The sequence below is a fragment of the Phlebotomus papatasi genome, chromosome 3 (genome assembly GCF_024763615.1).
Source record: "Phlebotomus papatasi isolate M1 chromosome 3, Ppap_2.1, whole genome shotgun sequence".
NCBI classification, from domain to species: Eukaryota; Metazoa; Arthropoda; class Insecta; order Diptera; family Psychodidae; genus Phlebotomus; species Phlebotomus papatasi.
In genome coordinates this window covers 65,807,576-65,822,741 of record NC_077224.1, presented here as the reverse complement: position 1 = coordinate 65,822,741, position 15,166 = coordinate 65,807,576, and the positions used below count along the sequence as shown (strand labels likewise).

General features: G+C 36.2%; 1 protein-coding gene across 3 annotated transcripts; it reads left to right on the top strand.

Annotated features, from left to right (window-relative positions):
- The first annotated feature begins 3,676 nt into the window (after window positions 1–3,676).
- Window positions 3,677–14,793, top strand: LOC129807630 (DNA topoisomerase 3-alpha). Of its 3 annotated transcripts, none has more exons than XM_055857022.1 (5): window positions 3,677–3,881; window positions 3,950–5,590; window positions 13,331–14,004; window positions 14,062–14,349; window positions 14,448–14,793. In XM_055857022.1, the coding sequence occupies exons 1-4, from the start codon at window positions 3,738–3,740 to the stop codon at window positions 14,333–14,335; spliced, it is 2,733 nt and encodes a 910-aa protein (XP_055712997.1). In that variant the 5' UTR covers window positions 3,677–3,737; the 3' UTR covers window positions 14,336–14,349; window positions 14,448–14,793. The 3 variants fall into 3 exon arrangements, with proteins under 3 accessions (XP_055712997.1, XP_055712996.1, XP_055712995.1); XM_055857021.1 differs by having other exon boundaries at window positions 14,415–14,793; XM_055857020.1 differs by having other exon boundaries at window positions 14,062–14,793.
- The last annotated feature ends 373 nt before the right edge of the window (window positions 14,794–15,166 follow it).

Below are 15,166 nucleotides of genomic sequence, written 5' to 3'. Positions count from 1 at the left end.
AGTATAATATTTACACCGATTTCGGATCAATAATGCAGAGTAAAATTAACATTTCCCGAATGTTATTTTAACTTTTTCGGATTTCTCTCAGTATTCTCTTCTCAGAATTGAACCCTTTGGAACATTTTAAAGAAATAAAAACTTTTTTTTATCAAAAAGAGTAGTAATATACATTTTAAAGATTGCGAATAATAGAACCCACATACCTTTTTTTAGTAAATGGCAATTGCATTTCGCTCTTCCAACCATCAGTTAAACTTAATTAAACAACGATATTAAATTGCTTTAATGTTTTAAGATCACAAGTGTGGATTATTTCAAGTTAAAGGTATCTATTTATTCGGCCAGTGAGGATATTCAGGACAAACGGTTAAAAGTTAGTAAATGAAAAAGATCGAATAGTTAAGAAAATTTATTTTACTTGTAAATTTGTTTTCTTTTATAATGATTTTTTGTCTTTCCTAATATTCATTAGATAAATTCATAATATTATATTCTCCAAAGGTAAAACCAAATCTATCTATCTAAAGGTAATAGATTAGCTATGAGGCTCAATTTCCTAACCAATTTGGTCATATTTGGATTTTTTTTAATATTTTAAAAGAAGAATGGTCAAAACGGTCAAAACTATTTGGGCACTGGTTCCGGAATCGCCACATAAGATTAAAAAATTGCAGGGACCCAGGACCAGGACCATAAATTCTGGGAATCCTTGTGAGAAAAGCCTTTATCCTTCCGAAAAATCGCTGTTTTGACAACAAATTACGCAAGAACGGTTAAAGCGATCTTGATGAAATTTGAGGGTCAATTTATGATTTAAACTTTTTATTCATGCATAGCAACCCCGCTCTTCTATCACCTCTTCTGGTAGCTCCCATACAAAATAAGAATATTTTATTTTAGTAGTGAATCGATAATATACCCGAAATTACACAAATTTACATTTTCATTTATCCATATGCTTGTTACTCATGCCAGATCATTTCAAAATTCGCTTTTCTTAAGAAATTTTGGATTTCGGAATGTTTTTGTTATTCACGAATCAATATAATCGTTAGTAAACCGGTATACACCCAAAAATCATGCAAAGAAGTGGCAAAGCGTCCGAGTCCTAGGCTTTGCGAGCTGCTCTAACTCCCGAAAAGGAGCGCTGCCTAATATTCCTTTTCGAAAATTTTTCTGGTGCATATAAAATTACTGTCGAATTAAATTTGTCTATAAATCACCACAAAACCATCTTGAAGTTGAAAATTGTTCAAGAGGGTTTCAAAAATCATTAACCTTTTAATTAATTAATTGAACAAATCGGGTGAAAATTAAGATTTGACCTTCAATAATTCCAAATGGCAATTTTTCTGGTGAAAGGTGTTAAAAGACGGAATGTTTCAGTTGGACTACGTCCAAAACATTTCCGAAAATGAACGAAATTGCCAGGGCCAATTTTTTGCAAAGTTAGGAAAACCTTATTTTTTATGTATTTTTGGTGAATAGGGAACTAATGCAGAAGGATAGGAAAAAAATAAAGTGATTAGTTTTGAGATAATGTCATTGAGTAGAGTCGATATCTCTTACCGTTTGAATTTTATATGGGTCAGAAAGACTGAAAAAGTGCGAAAAACAGTATTTTTAAAATAAATCTATTACCGTTACTTTTCCGATCCAACACCGATTATGACCGATGCAGTCGGGTTCAGAATTACCAGACCTTTCAAAAAATCCAGATGTAACCAAATCCGTTGAAAATTAGGCCCTCCAGGGTGGTTGACCTTTGACCTTGAATAATTCAAGATGGCGAGTTTTCCGGTGATAGATGTCACAGGACGAAATGTTCAGCTGAACGATATTTTTTTGTTTCGTCTGGCTAAAAAAAAACGATTTTTGTAAGGTAAGTGTAATAAAGTGAACGCAAAATTATTTATTCTCATCCCCTAGAATGAATTGATAGAAGTTGTAGGGGAAGGCTCTTAGGCTTCGAACACTTCAATTTTTTTATATTCCTTCACTGAGAAAAAAAGAGGGTACGATTAACTTTTTTTCCTCATAATTTTAACACTTTTTAGGTGTAAAAATATATCAACATTTTTTAATGTTAATTTTACACCTTTTTAGGGTAAAATTAACATGAAAAAGAGTAACTTGAACCCCTAATACACATAAAAAGGGTAATATTTATACCGATTTCAGATCAATATTGCAGGGTAAAATTAACATTTCCGGAATGTTATTTTAACTTTTTCGGATTTCTCTCAGTGTTTATTAAATCTGACCAATCTATGACGCTATATTTTTAAAAATTGTCAGAGCTCTTGAAGGAATATGAGAAAAACATGAAGTGTTCGAAGCCAGAGTACGTGCGAAGCCTGAAAGGAAAGTCTTCCCCTAATTGCTTTTAATCTTACCTACAATTATCTGTCTATTCATTTTAAATTTTAAATTGAAATGCTACGATTTTAATGTAAGTTTCTCACTTAAGAGACTTAAAGGCTAGTATTATCTCAAGTTCTATCCATATTCTATCTATTAATTGATTTAAGATTATTAACATACAATTTATTAGAAAAATATTAAATTAATGCTAATTTTAAAAAAATTAAAGAAATTGAAAGAACGTTTTTTTTTGGAAATTCTAAAATTTAAAGTCTGCTTATTATTATTTATCCAAAATAGTTTTTTTTATCAATTATACCCAACGCACAATAACTTTTGTTTGTAAACATGTTTTCAAAATTTTCTTTAAGAGAGAAGGAGATGACTAGATCTTTGTTTCATTCACTCTCATTGAAATGCCATTGTTTACAAAACAAAAGTTATTGTGCGTTTGGTGTTATTTATTTTACTACAAAATCATTTTTATAATAAGTGCTTTTTTTGTTTGATTGCATTCTCTTTGATTTCTTAAAACTTCTTTCAGTTAATTTATTTTAATGGTAATGGTAACCCATGCTAAAAGCAAAATAATTTTCTTCTGTCTATTTTTTTTTAATTAATTTTGAGGCACTCGAACTTCAACTCGAAAAGTTAAAAATTTTGCAAATGTTTCTAATGTTTAGAATTTTTGACGGGAAATGAAAACTTCCTGATGCATTTTATATTCGATTAAACCTTTTGTAAAATATTTTAGTAGTTTAAAAGGTATTTTCTAGAAGAGGATTCTGAAGGTTTGAAACGTTTGCAAAATGTTTAAAGAGGTTCTCAAGCTGACCAGTAATTTATTTATTTTCCACTAACTTCGAGGTCTTCTCACTTAAAAAAAAACAAAAGGAAATTAATTTAATAAAGAAAATAACATAATTTTCTTTGTAATTCGGCGACTAAAAATATAAGTCGAACAACTCGATTTTTTACAAAAATCGTATTATTCGCTTTTTGGATACTTCTTTGCACCCTCTACCTTCTCTGTGAATTAAAATAATTATTTCCAAAGTTATAGAAAAAATAAAATCTCAGCTTCAAGTCGTTCTCCTGTAAAATTTCCCTACTGGGAGATATTCGCTTTTTATTCTAAGGATTCTAAGCGATCGAATTAATTGTCGGATAGGTGTCTAACCGCCTCTTTTTTCAATTCCTCTTCGCAGGTTCCATGGGTTCAAGTCTTTACTAACCCTATCACATTTCCCTTGCTATAATTCCATGCTGTGACCGTTAGTTGTGAAGTGGCGCTGGTGTCGGAAACTAAAATGTCAAAATTTTGTAAAAACTTCAGTCTGGACTATGTGTTTTCCACTCTTTCGCGCTAAATGGTGAAAATTCTCGCTTTTCTCAGGAAATCCAGTAAATTTCTCGTGGAAAATGCACCAATGATGAAATACCTCAACGTGGCTGAGAAAAATGATGCAGCAAAGACGATAGCAGGGTATCTTTCGAGGGGATCATCCCGAAGGGTGAGTTTTAGGTTATGTTTTTGTCTGCGACTTTTGTTGATGTCTTGCATTTTGGGGCTGCCGGGCAGCGAGAAGGGCTGTCTGTGTACAATAAAATATACGAGTTTGATGCTGTGATCAATGGGAGAAATATCCAAATGGTGATGACTTCGGTTTCGGGTCATTTAATGACGTATGACTTTACTGGAGCTTACCGGAATTGGCGGAGTTGCAATCCGGCACAATTGTTTGATGCTCCAGTTACGAAATTCTGTCCGGAAGTTAGTGTTAAGATCCGTCAGACGCTGGAGAGAGAGGTGAGGGGATGTGCAGCACTGGTGATCTGGACAGATTGCGATCGAGAGGGTGAGAATATTGGATTTGAAATTGTTGAAGTTTGCCGGAGTGTCAAGCCCAATCTTACGATTTATCGGGCAAAGTTCTCAGAGATCACAGCTGCGTCTGTGAGGAGAGCTCTGGAGAATCTCGTGTTGCCGGATGAGCGACAGAGTCAGGCGGTAGATGTTCGGAGTGAGCTGGATCTGAGAATTGGGGCAGCTTTCACGAGATTCCAGACAATGAGGCTGCAGGCGATCTTTCCGGCCATTGTCGACAGTCTCGTGTCTTACGGAAGCTGCCAGATTCCCACACTGGGATTCGTTGTGCAGCGCTACAAGGAAGCTGAGAATTTTGTGCCCCAGAAATTCTGGAAGCTAAAGCTGACGCATACAGTCAATGAGCTCACGGTGGAGTTCAATTGGGCACGGAATCGATTGTTTGACAAGAAGTGCTGTGAAGCTATTTTCCTTCTGGTCAAGAGGGATCCACCTCTCCTGGCCACTGTGCTGTCAGTCACGCAAAAGCCCAAAAGCAAGTGGCGTCCGCAGCCGATGGATACCATTGAACTGGAAAAACTCGGATCACGCAAGCTCAAAATTTCCGCCAAACAGACCATGCAGATTGCAGAGAAACTCTATCAACAGGGTTTCATCAGTTACCCTCGCACGGAGACCAATATGTTCTCCAAGGAGATCAATCTGAGGTCCCTTGTCGAAAATCAAACTTCCCACCAGGATTGGGGACTATTCGCCCAAAAAGTGCTCGAATGGGGTCCAAATCCACGCAATGGCAAGAAATCCGATCAAGCCCATCCTCCAATTCATCCCACAAAATTCACATCTTCCCTCAGCGGCAACGAACAGAGAGTCTACGAGCTCATTGTCCGGCACTTCCTGGCCTGCGTCAGTCGAGATGCCACAGGATCGGAAACTCTGGTATCAGTGGAAATTGGCGGAGAGGAATTCAATGCTTCCGGATTGGTGATTCTCGAGAGAAATTATCTGGAAGTGTACATCTACGATCGTTGGACAGCCCGAGAGATACACAAATACGAAATGGGCACAAGTTTTGAGCCGACGTCAATTGAGATGCCCGAGGGCAGTACAACGGCTCCTCAGATGCTGACGGAAGCTGATTTAATTGCCCTGATGGAGAAGCACTCAATCGGAACGGACGCCACTCATGCGGAGCACATCAACACAATCAAGGAGAGAGGATACATCGGAGAGGTAGAGAATGGGTATCTGGTACCAGGGACACTGGGAATGGGCCTTGTGGAGGGATATGATGCAATGAGCCTAACCCTGGCACAGCCGCAGCTGAGAGCAGGACTCGAAGCTGATCTCAAAGCAATTTGTGATGGAGCCAGGCAGCCTCAAATTGTTTTGCAGGTGAGTTGATTTGAAAACAAAATATTTCAAATAAATCGTAGGCTACTGCGATTAATTTTTACCCTGTTTACTCCGTTTACTTAGGGCAGAATCACATTGACAGTAAAATGCTCACCGTCACCGTCAAATCCCTCACCGTATTTCGTTGATTTACGCATTTTCATTGCAATTTTTACGCAAATTTTCCATTACGATATTACCTTGTCTCATACTCGTTGGCACTAGGTGAAAATAGTATAAGAAAATTGAATAAATAAAGCGAAAATACGATGAACGGTAAGCAAAAAAACTGTAGGATTTTTTGCTACAGTTTTTCGTACAGTTTTTTTTTGCTCACCGTTTCCCGCATTTTCGCTTTATTTCTTCAATTTTCTTATATTGTTTTCACCTAGTGCCACCGAGTATGAGATAATGTAACACGGTAAATAGAGAATTTGCGTAAAAATTACAATGAAAACGCGTAAATCAACGAAATACGGTGAGGGCTTTGACGGTGACGGTGAGCATTTTACTGTCAATGTGATTCTACCCTTATTCAAAAAATCAAAATCCAATATAAAAGAGAAAAATAATGAAATATCCAAAATTTAGCATTAAAATCCGCTTTCTTGACCTGAATGTGCTCAATAATTCTGTTGAAGTTATCATCAAAATCGGTTAACACTTTAAGAATGAGGCACTTTTCACTTACTGAAAATTAAGAACAAATGTGGTATACGTGTAGGATGATTAACTAACGGATGGAGCATTTTAATTCAGAAATGGTATATTTTTCTTAAATTCTTTATAATTTTTAAGCTTTAGATCCCACAAAAATAAATATAACACGAAATGGTAGCCACATATACAGAAAATATATTTTTATTGAATTTAAAGGGTCGACCGGGTGGTCTGTGGTCATGTAAGCTCAACACCAAAATTAAACAAAAAATAAATAAATTAAAAAAAAATAATAATAATAAAATAAAATAACATAAAATACAATAATAATATAATAATAAACAATCAAGATTCTACATACACACTAAATCTTAAAAAATGCACAAAATTCATTAAGCACTCAAAACCAAAGGCGATATTAACAAAGCCTTAAAGTTTAATAATAATAATAATACCGTCGTTGCGGGTGACTTTGCACTCGGGGGGTGACTTTGCACTCTGCTGTTTGTGAGACTTTGAACAATTCTAGCACTTATTGATGGTCTTCGCCGATCCGGTCTACCATGTCAAAGTATATAGGGATATGTTATGTACCAAGTAAGGTACAATGATCCTCAAAAGGATTCTTGTAGTTTCAGTAATAGTCAATGAAATCCTAGTATGGGTATTTTGTCAAAAAACGACTCCGCGAAAAAGTTATCTGAAGATACAATTCCAAAATCGAATTGAGAGAAGTAAATTGCCCAAATCTATTCTAAATTTATCTGGCTAGAATAATCCACGTCGATTTTGTTCTCTGTTTTTATTAAAATACTATTTTTCACTATAATCTTCCTAAGAACGCATGATTTATATAATAAGATTGCATATAATGGTCTTTCTTAAGCTTTATTATAGAAGTATTTGGCTAAAAATTATCTAATTTTTTGATAATTTAAGATAAAATGACCGAAATCTACAAGATGGTATGGTCGCCATCTTGATTTGACGTTTCTGTCCGCCATTTTGAATAACTCTCAAAACAAAAATCTCATCCGATTGAGCTGAAATTTTAGTATGTTGTAGCTGATGTCAAGGCCTTTTCAGAACATATATAGCATCCGACCTAGGTCAAGCGATTGTCTGGATACTGGGGCTCTAAGTTCAAAATTTTGAAATTTTCATGAATACAGAACTACGGAGAGCTTCTTTTATCGAAACCATCACAAAAAAGACAGTACTATCGTTAGGCGATGAGATCTAAATAACAAACAAAAAGAAAAGTAATGTTTTTTTGTTTATAACAGCATATTATTTGAAGATCTGAAAAACTTTTGCAAAGATGAAAAAATAAAAAAATAAATAAATGCACTTTTCATTTATTTTTTTTAATGATGTAAGAGTAAATAAATATATAAAATAAAATCCTCAACCATTTTTAATGGTTACTGAGGCATTTCGTTTAGGTTTTAAAATTAAGGATTAGTAAATAAAGATCGCCAAAATATGAATATTTCAAAATGTTAAACTTTGAGCCTCTGTATCTAGGTAAATACTTGACGTAGACTGGAACATAGATACATTCTGAAAAGGTCTTGACATCAGCTACAACATACTAAAATTTCAAACCAATCGGACCAGTTTTAGGTTTTGACAGTTATTCAAAATGGCGGACAGAAACGTCAAATTAAGATGACGATCATGCCATCTTGTAGATCTCATGCATATTACTCTTAGATGTGAAGATCTTTATTGTCGTTTATTATCAGAAATTGTTAATTTTTTAGTATTTATTAAAAAGTGCAAAGTCACCCGCACCTTATCCCCAGTGCAAGCATTTTTTCTTGATTTTTTTAAACATAGTAAAATTTTATAAAATTAATGCTAGTGGCACAAAATCCATTCATTAACAACTGAATTCAAATAATTTTACTCAAAAACCCCCCTCCCTTCACTTTAACTATCCACTTTTAGAAGGCAAAGTTGAAAAACAGCGAAAAAACGTGCAAAGTCACCCGCAACGACGGTAATAAAATTTTACTGGTGTTACAGATAGGAAATTTTTCAGAACAATTCAAAAAAAAATGCGAATTTTACGTATTTTTCATAAAGGTTTTAGGAACTATTATCCTCGTGCAATCATTATAAATTTTGTGCTAATAACATAATATTAGATACTCTTTCTTTTGGTAAAAGTTTTAAAATGATTGCATTTGGTTTTATACAGGCGGGTGACATTAGTTCTGAAAGTTTTAGTGTAACTTTTTCCCAGCTTTCACACACATATCACGAGATATCTCCAAAACTACGTAGATTACCAATTTAGGGTTTTCGGTTGCCTCTTCGTTATTAAATTGGCTTTTATCTTGTATTAGTATTTTCTGCTAATTCATTCTACAATGACAGTAAACAGCTAATAAAGTCAAAACTTTTTTCGGCACGTTAGAAACATTATGGGAAACATAGGAAATGTCATGTCCCTGGTTTTATACCAAAACTAAAAAACGACTTAAGAAAAAATATACCACATTTTTGTACGGAAAATGTATGAGAATTGAGAATGCTCTGCCCTGGTAAACGTATACCGCAAAAGTACTCTCGCATCATTCATCATTCATCGGTTCTCAACTGATTCATAAATCATTCAAAAAATCCATCAAAATTGTTTTAAAAGTAAATAGAATTGAATTTCGGTTAAAAATGAGTTATCGGCTATAAACTGGTTCATTACCGATTCAAAACCGATTGGAATCGGTTCGGTTTTGTCAGAAATTCCAAGACCTTTCCAACGAGCCCAAACATGACCCAATTCGCTATATAAATGCGCTCTCTAGTGTCTTTAATTTTTGACCTTGAAAAATCCTTATTGGGAATGATTCAACGGTATTGTGTATAAGGGCGAAATGTTCGGAGGATAGAAGGCGGAAATTTGGAATTTTCCATGGAGTTCGAGCAGTAAATTGGGTGCCAAAGCGTCCTAGGCTCTGCGAAGCGAAGTTCTCGAACTCGTGACTTAGATGCTATACCTCAAAAGTACTTTCTCATCATTTACCGTTTATCGGTTCTCAAACGATTTAAATCGATTCATAAATCACTCAAAAGATCCCGCAATATAGTTTTTAAACGTTAATAGTATTAATTTTTGGACATAATTTACTTATCTGTTCATAACCAGTTCATTACTGGTTCAGAACCGATTGAATCTGATTCAGATTTGTCAGAAATTTCAAGACCTTTCCGATGAGCTCAAACATGATATCATTGGGGTAGAGAAAGGGACAGATAATCCTAACCGGCTTATGTAGGTGAGATTCTTAACGTGAGCTAACTCGGAGTGCATGCAAATTCGATTTGATGCTGAAGTAGGGAGACGCCATTCAGTTATCTTGAGTAAAATTCGTGAAATTATACAAGTTTTGTATTTGAACCAAAATGTCAAGGATTTGGATGAACTGACAGAAAAGTGTTATATGGGTGAAATGTAGACCAGAATGTTCTCTATAATTTTGCCGTAGAACTTGAACTCATCGATTACTCAGAAGCCAAGATAAGCGAGGTTTTTTGTTTCTTAACTCGTTTTTTCATCCAGAGTGCCCCAAGTAGTCATTTGTTGAACTTCAACTATATCAAAGAATTGTTGTATTTTGCGGGACTTTCCATTTAAACCCCTATTTTAAGTGTCTTGGTGGAGTAGAGGCAGTCAAATTGGCATCTGAGTGATTTCAAAGCGTTATTATGGGAAAAATCAATTTTTTCACACTTAAACGGCAAAATCGGAGTGATAGCGTAGTCTGAGCGGAAAATGATGTATGGACGAAATGTAGAGACAAATGTGCTCTACAATTATGTTGAAGTAATCATCAAAATCGGTTCAGCGACAGTCGAGATAATTGAGGTTATGTGATATTGAAATTGGTTTTTCGACTGTGGCGCCCTTGGTGTTGGTCCCACGAAGTTCAAATATTCTAGAAAGTTGTAGCATTTGGTGAGATCTTTCGTTTAAGCCCTCATTCATCAAAATCGGTCACATAAAACCGGAGATATGATTTTTTGAATTTTGTGAACTTTGACCCCTCATATCTCCGGTTCTATTGAAACCACAGCGCGCATACGCACCATTTTGGAAACGTCCTAGACTGGACTACAACATACTAAAATTTCATTAACTTGCACAATGCCGTTTTTGAGAAAAGTGACTTTGAATTTCGATGAATTTTGACGCTATCACAGCGCCACCTGTGGTGACTTTTTGAACTTCCATCTGAAAGTGCTCATCGAGACGAAACCAAAAAGGTAAAATTTAGGTCGCTATGTTAATTAGAACCGGAGATAGAGGCCGGTCAATGTTCGAACTTTGACCCCTTATAGCTCGGGTCAGGGGTTATGGATCGACTTAAGGTTTTTTTTGTTTGATAGGTATAATCAACGGCTACAACATACTAAATTTTCAGCCCGATGCACAATGGAATTTTTGAGTTATTTAACTTTTAAGATTTAAAAATTTTCTTTTTAAAAAAAGCGCCCCTAGCGGTGGTTTTATGAACTTGCGATATTAGAAGGGGAAGTGGCATTTCACGAGAGCTTTCCAAAAAGCCCTCACTTTTTAAATTCTGACAATTAGAACCGGAGTTATGGCCATTTTAAGAAAATTTTTTTGGACCCTTATAGCTCGGGTCAGGGGGGTCGGGGGACCTTAAGTTTGGTATTGATGGAAAGCTCTAAGGCCCAGCTATAACATACTAAAATTTGAGCCCGCTGAATGCCATAGGGGCGGAGCTATTGAGAAAACAAAAAAAGGGGGGTCTTCAAAATGGCGGAAGGAGGGGTGGGGGGTGGGGGGTCTATGCACCAAGTTGCAATTTTCACCCGATATATAACCTTTGCCGAAAACCGCAAGTCGATATCTTTTTTAGTTTAGGAGCTATTAAGCTCCAAAGAGCGGCCGGCCGGCCGGCCGGCCGGGAACGTAAATTAGCCACATATATATTCGTGATCAGGAAGTGCTGAAACGCATTTTGGCCAAATTTGAGGTCGATCGGACGACATGAAATTTTGTTAGGATTATAGTAGGTGAGATTGTTAAGAATCTCACCTAATACGCTTCCCAGAGCCTTCTTAACTTTTGACCTTGAAAAACCGTTATTAGGAATTATTCAACGATATTTTCGTATCAGAACGAAATATAGGCCTGGACCAGAGCGAAGTATTCTCATACATTTTCCGTACAAAAGTGTGGTATATTTTTTCTTAAGTGATATTTTAATTTTAGTATAAAACCAAATGCAATCATTTTAAAACTTTTACCAAATGAAAGAGTATCTAATGTTATGTTATTGGCTCAAAATTTATAATGATTGGACGAGGATAACAGTTCCTAAAACCCATATGAAAAGACGTAAAATTCGCAATTTTTTTTAATGTTTCTAAGAAATTTTCTATTTGTAACACTAGTAACATTTTAAATTCAATAAAAAGGGACAGATAATCCTAACCGGCTTATGTGGGTGAGATTTTTAACGTGAGCTAACTCGGAATGCATGCAAATTCTATTTAGAGCTGAAGTTGGGGGACACTATTCAGTTATCTTGAATTAAATTCGTGAAATTATACAAATTTTGTATTTAAACCAAAATATCAAGGATTTGGATGGACTGACAGAAAAGTGATAAATGGATGAAATGTGGACCAAAATGTTCTCTATAATTTTGCCGAAGAACTAGATATAGTAGCAGTAGAGTCTCTCAAATCTGAATCTCTCATATTCGAACGCCGTTTGGATTCAAAATCTCAATTGTAAGGTTATGTTAGAAAGTTCGTATTCTATGTGAATGAAAATCATATTTATGTGCTTCTTCCCGAATGTTTACGTACATTATGATCGTATAAAATGAAAAGGAAGTACGTTACCACTAAGACTTGCAAGAAAGTACGGGAATTTGATTCAAAGTACAATTTAATCTCACACAAATTTCGTTACTTTTGAAAAAATCGTTCGAATTTGGGAGGTAAGAAATGTCAAAAATACCCCCCGAGCGTTTGAATTTGGAAGACTCTACTGTAAATCAGACAGTCGAGATAATTGAGGTTATGTGATATTGAAATTAGTTTCTCGACTGTGGCGCCCCTGGTGTTGGTCTCATGGAGTTCAAATGTTCTAGAAAGTTGTAGCATTTGATGAGATCTATCGTTTAAGCCCTCACTCATCAAAATTGGTCAAATAGAACCGAAGATATGATTTTTCGAATTTCGTGAACTTTGACCCTTCATATCCGCGGTTCTATTGAAACCACAGCGAACCCACGCCCCTTTGTGGAAAGGTCCTAGACTGGTCTACAACACTTAAAAATTTGATTAATTTGCACAAATGATTTTTTGAGAAAAATGAGTTTGAATTTTGATGAATTTTGACGCTATCACATCGCCACCTGTGGTGATTTTTCGAACTTCCATCTAAAAGTGCTCACCGAGACGAAACCAAAAACCCAAAATTTGGTTTAAAATGTGAATTAGAACCGGAGATAGAGGCCGGTCAATATTCGAACTCTGACCCTTTATTGCTCGGGTCAGGGGTTATGTTGAATTGAAGAAACAGTTGAATCTTTTTGTTTGAACTACTTTTACTCCGCGCGATATTCGTTCTACGGCCGATTTATTCAATAGAAAGCCCCTGCGGGTATGCAAATTTTCTCGATGCGTAATGCCATTTCACGCTTTTTTTTCGGTCCCGAAAATGTGTTTAATCCCGGGATTGAGTTAAAACAAAAATATTTTCGGAAAGATAATTTTATTGGGAGTTTGGTTTTTTAGTCCAATGGCTTCTCGTACCTTCTTCTCAATTCCCTTCAATAAGGAGTTGACAAACCTGTCTCCACGGTAATGGATGGCTTTCTTCAGCTTCCTCTCGAAATCCGGAAAATTTTCGGCTATTTGACCCTTATTCCTGACATTTGTTTTTAAAATTTCCCAGTATTTCTCAATCTTCGGGAGTGCAGGACGGGTTAAACATCTTTCCCATAATCTTGGAATCCTTTGATAAGATGATCGTTGAGTTTCCTCCCAAAAAGGAATAAAAGGATAAATATTAGAAAAAAATTGTTTCAGGAACAAATTGAGAAATATCGCGAAGCGTTTCGGATAATCACGGAAAGAGCACAAATGTTGGATGAAAAAATCGGTTTTCGCTTCAATTCAGTTCCGGAGCAAAATGCTGAGCCACCAAGTAGTCAGATGATTGAGGAAGTCTTCCGGTGTCCACGATGTCGTTCTAACAAAATGGTCCTAAAGCGAAAGGCGTCTAATAATGATGTCTACCTTATGTGTATGGATTATCCCAACTGTAAGTCTGTTATGTGGTTGAATGATTTTGTGAAGGAAGCTACGGTATCGTCGGAGTCTTGCCGGCAATGTGGGCCAGACACCAAGAAGCTCAGCATAAAGTTTAAGCAGAGAAATGCACTGATATATTTAGGAGTGGATACTCCTGAATACACAAGTTGTCTTCTCTGTGATTCCAATCTGAGAAGTCTTCTGGGCATTAATTTGGAGGATCTGAGTCGTGGAGGTGGGTCTGGTGATGGAAATTCTTCTGTTAGGAGTCGCGATGTCCCATCTAGTGGATACAGTAGCGATAGAAGTAGTACAGTTTCTTCTCGGAGCAACAATGTCCCCTCGAGAAACAATAGTGTGCCCTCGAGGGGCTATGGAAGTCAGAGAGGAGGAAATTCTTCGTCCAGATCAACAACAAATTGTCCGAAATGTTCACAGCCACTGAAAAAGTAAGGTTACTTTAGGTTTTTTTTTTCTGTGAGAAATTAAGGAGGAATGTTTTTCAGGCTTACTGTCCGGAAGGATGGTCCAAATCACGGAAGAGAATTTTTCTTGTGTCCAACGCCCGATAATCCATGCAAGACATTTATTTGGGCTGATGAAGTGCCTCAGAATCCTGGTAACAGGGATTCACCTCCACCTCCGGCTCCGAGGCCATCAGGCAGTCGTGGAGGTGCTAGCACCACCGGACGACCTCGACAGAAAAGAAAATGTGCCATCTGCCGAAGAGAAGGACACACGAGAAACAATTGTCCAGATCATCAACCGACATTCAGCTGAATAAATGTTCACAGGTAAAGCAAGATTCAATTTATTTTTTTTTGTCACCGGACCAATTAAAGCAAAAAAATAAATTAAGCCTGATATTGCGCTTAATCCCAAACTCGGTAAGAACCACAAGGCATGAGGCAGTAAAGTGAGGAATTCGGGGAATCACTGATGATTTGCCATTTCCTCATGAACTCATCATCCCTGACGAGAGGATTACGTTCGCAAATCATCACTCATTTTTCATTGGTTGATGTTCAGAGAAATTGGTGAGAGTGAGAGCAAGGGCGGTCCTTCTCGGCAAAAGGGATGATTTCCCCTACTCTCACGTTGCCTTCTATCGTGTCCTTTATTATGTATTTGAGAATTCTTCTTAAATGTTAACAATGAAGTGATTCATTTGTATATAAATACGATTATGGATTATATTTTTTATCAATAAATGTTCAACATTTTTTTAAAGAAAGAAATTTTATGTATTTATTTTCCAATAAAAATTACTTTGTATAATCTATTTTGAAGAAAGTGTAACCAAGTGAAAAACACTTTGCAAAATGCTCGAGCTCGTGAGTTTGATTTTAAAGTTTGTTCCGTTTCACTATGTTAGGGTAAGTGTGCCAAATTCCAGCCAGCTTGCAATTTCGGCCACCTTTCTTGTTCCTCGAATTTCCATGAACTTTTACATTTTATGTACTCTAGAGATTATACAATGCAAAAGAATAACAAAAAATGTAGCTTTGACAAACAAAATGACGTGAAAAAGACATTGGAAGAATTCCCGAAGGGCAAGGAACTATGAGAATGAAGGTGGCCGAAATAGGGCACCAAAGCCATGTCTATATT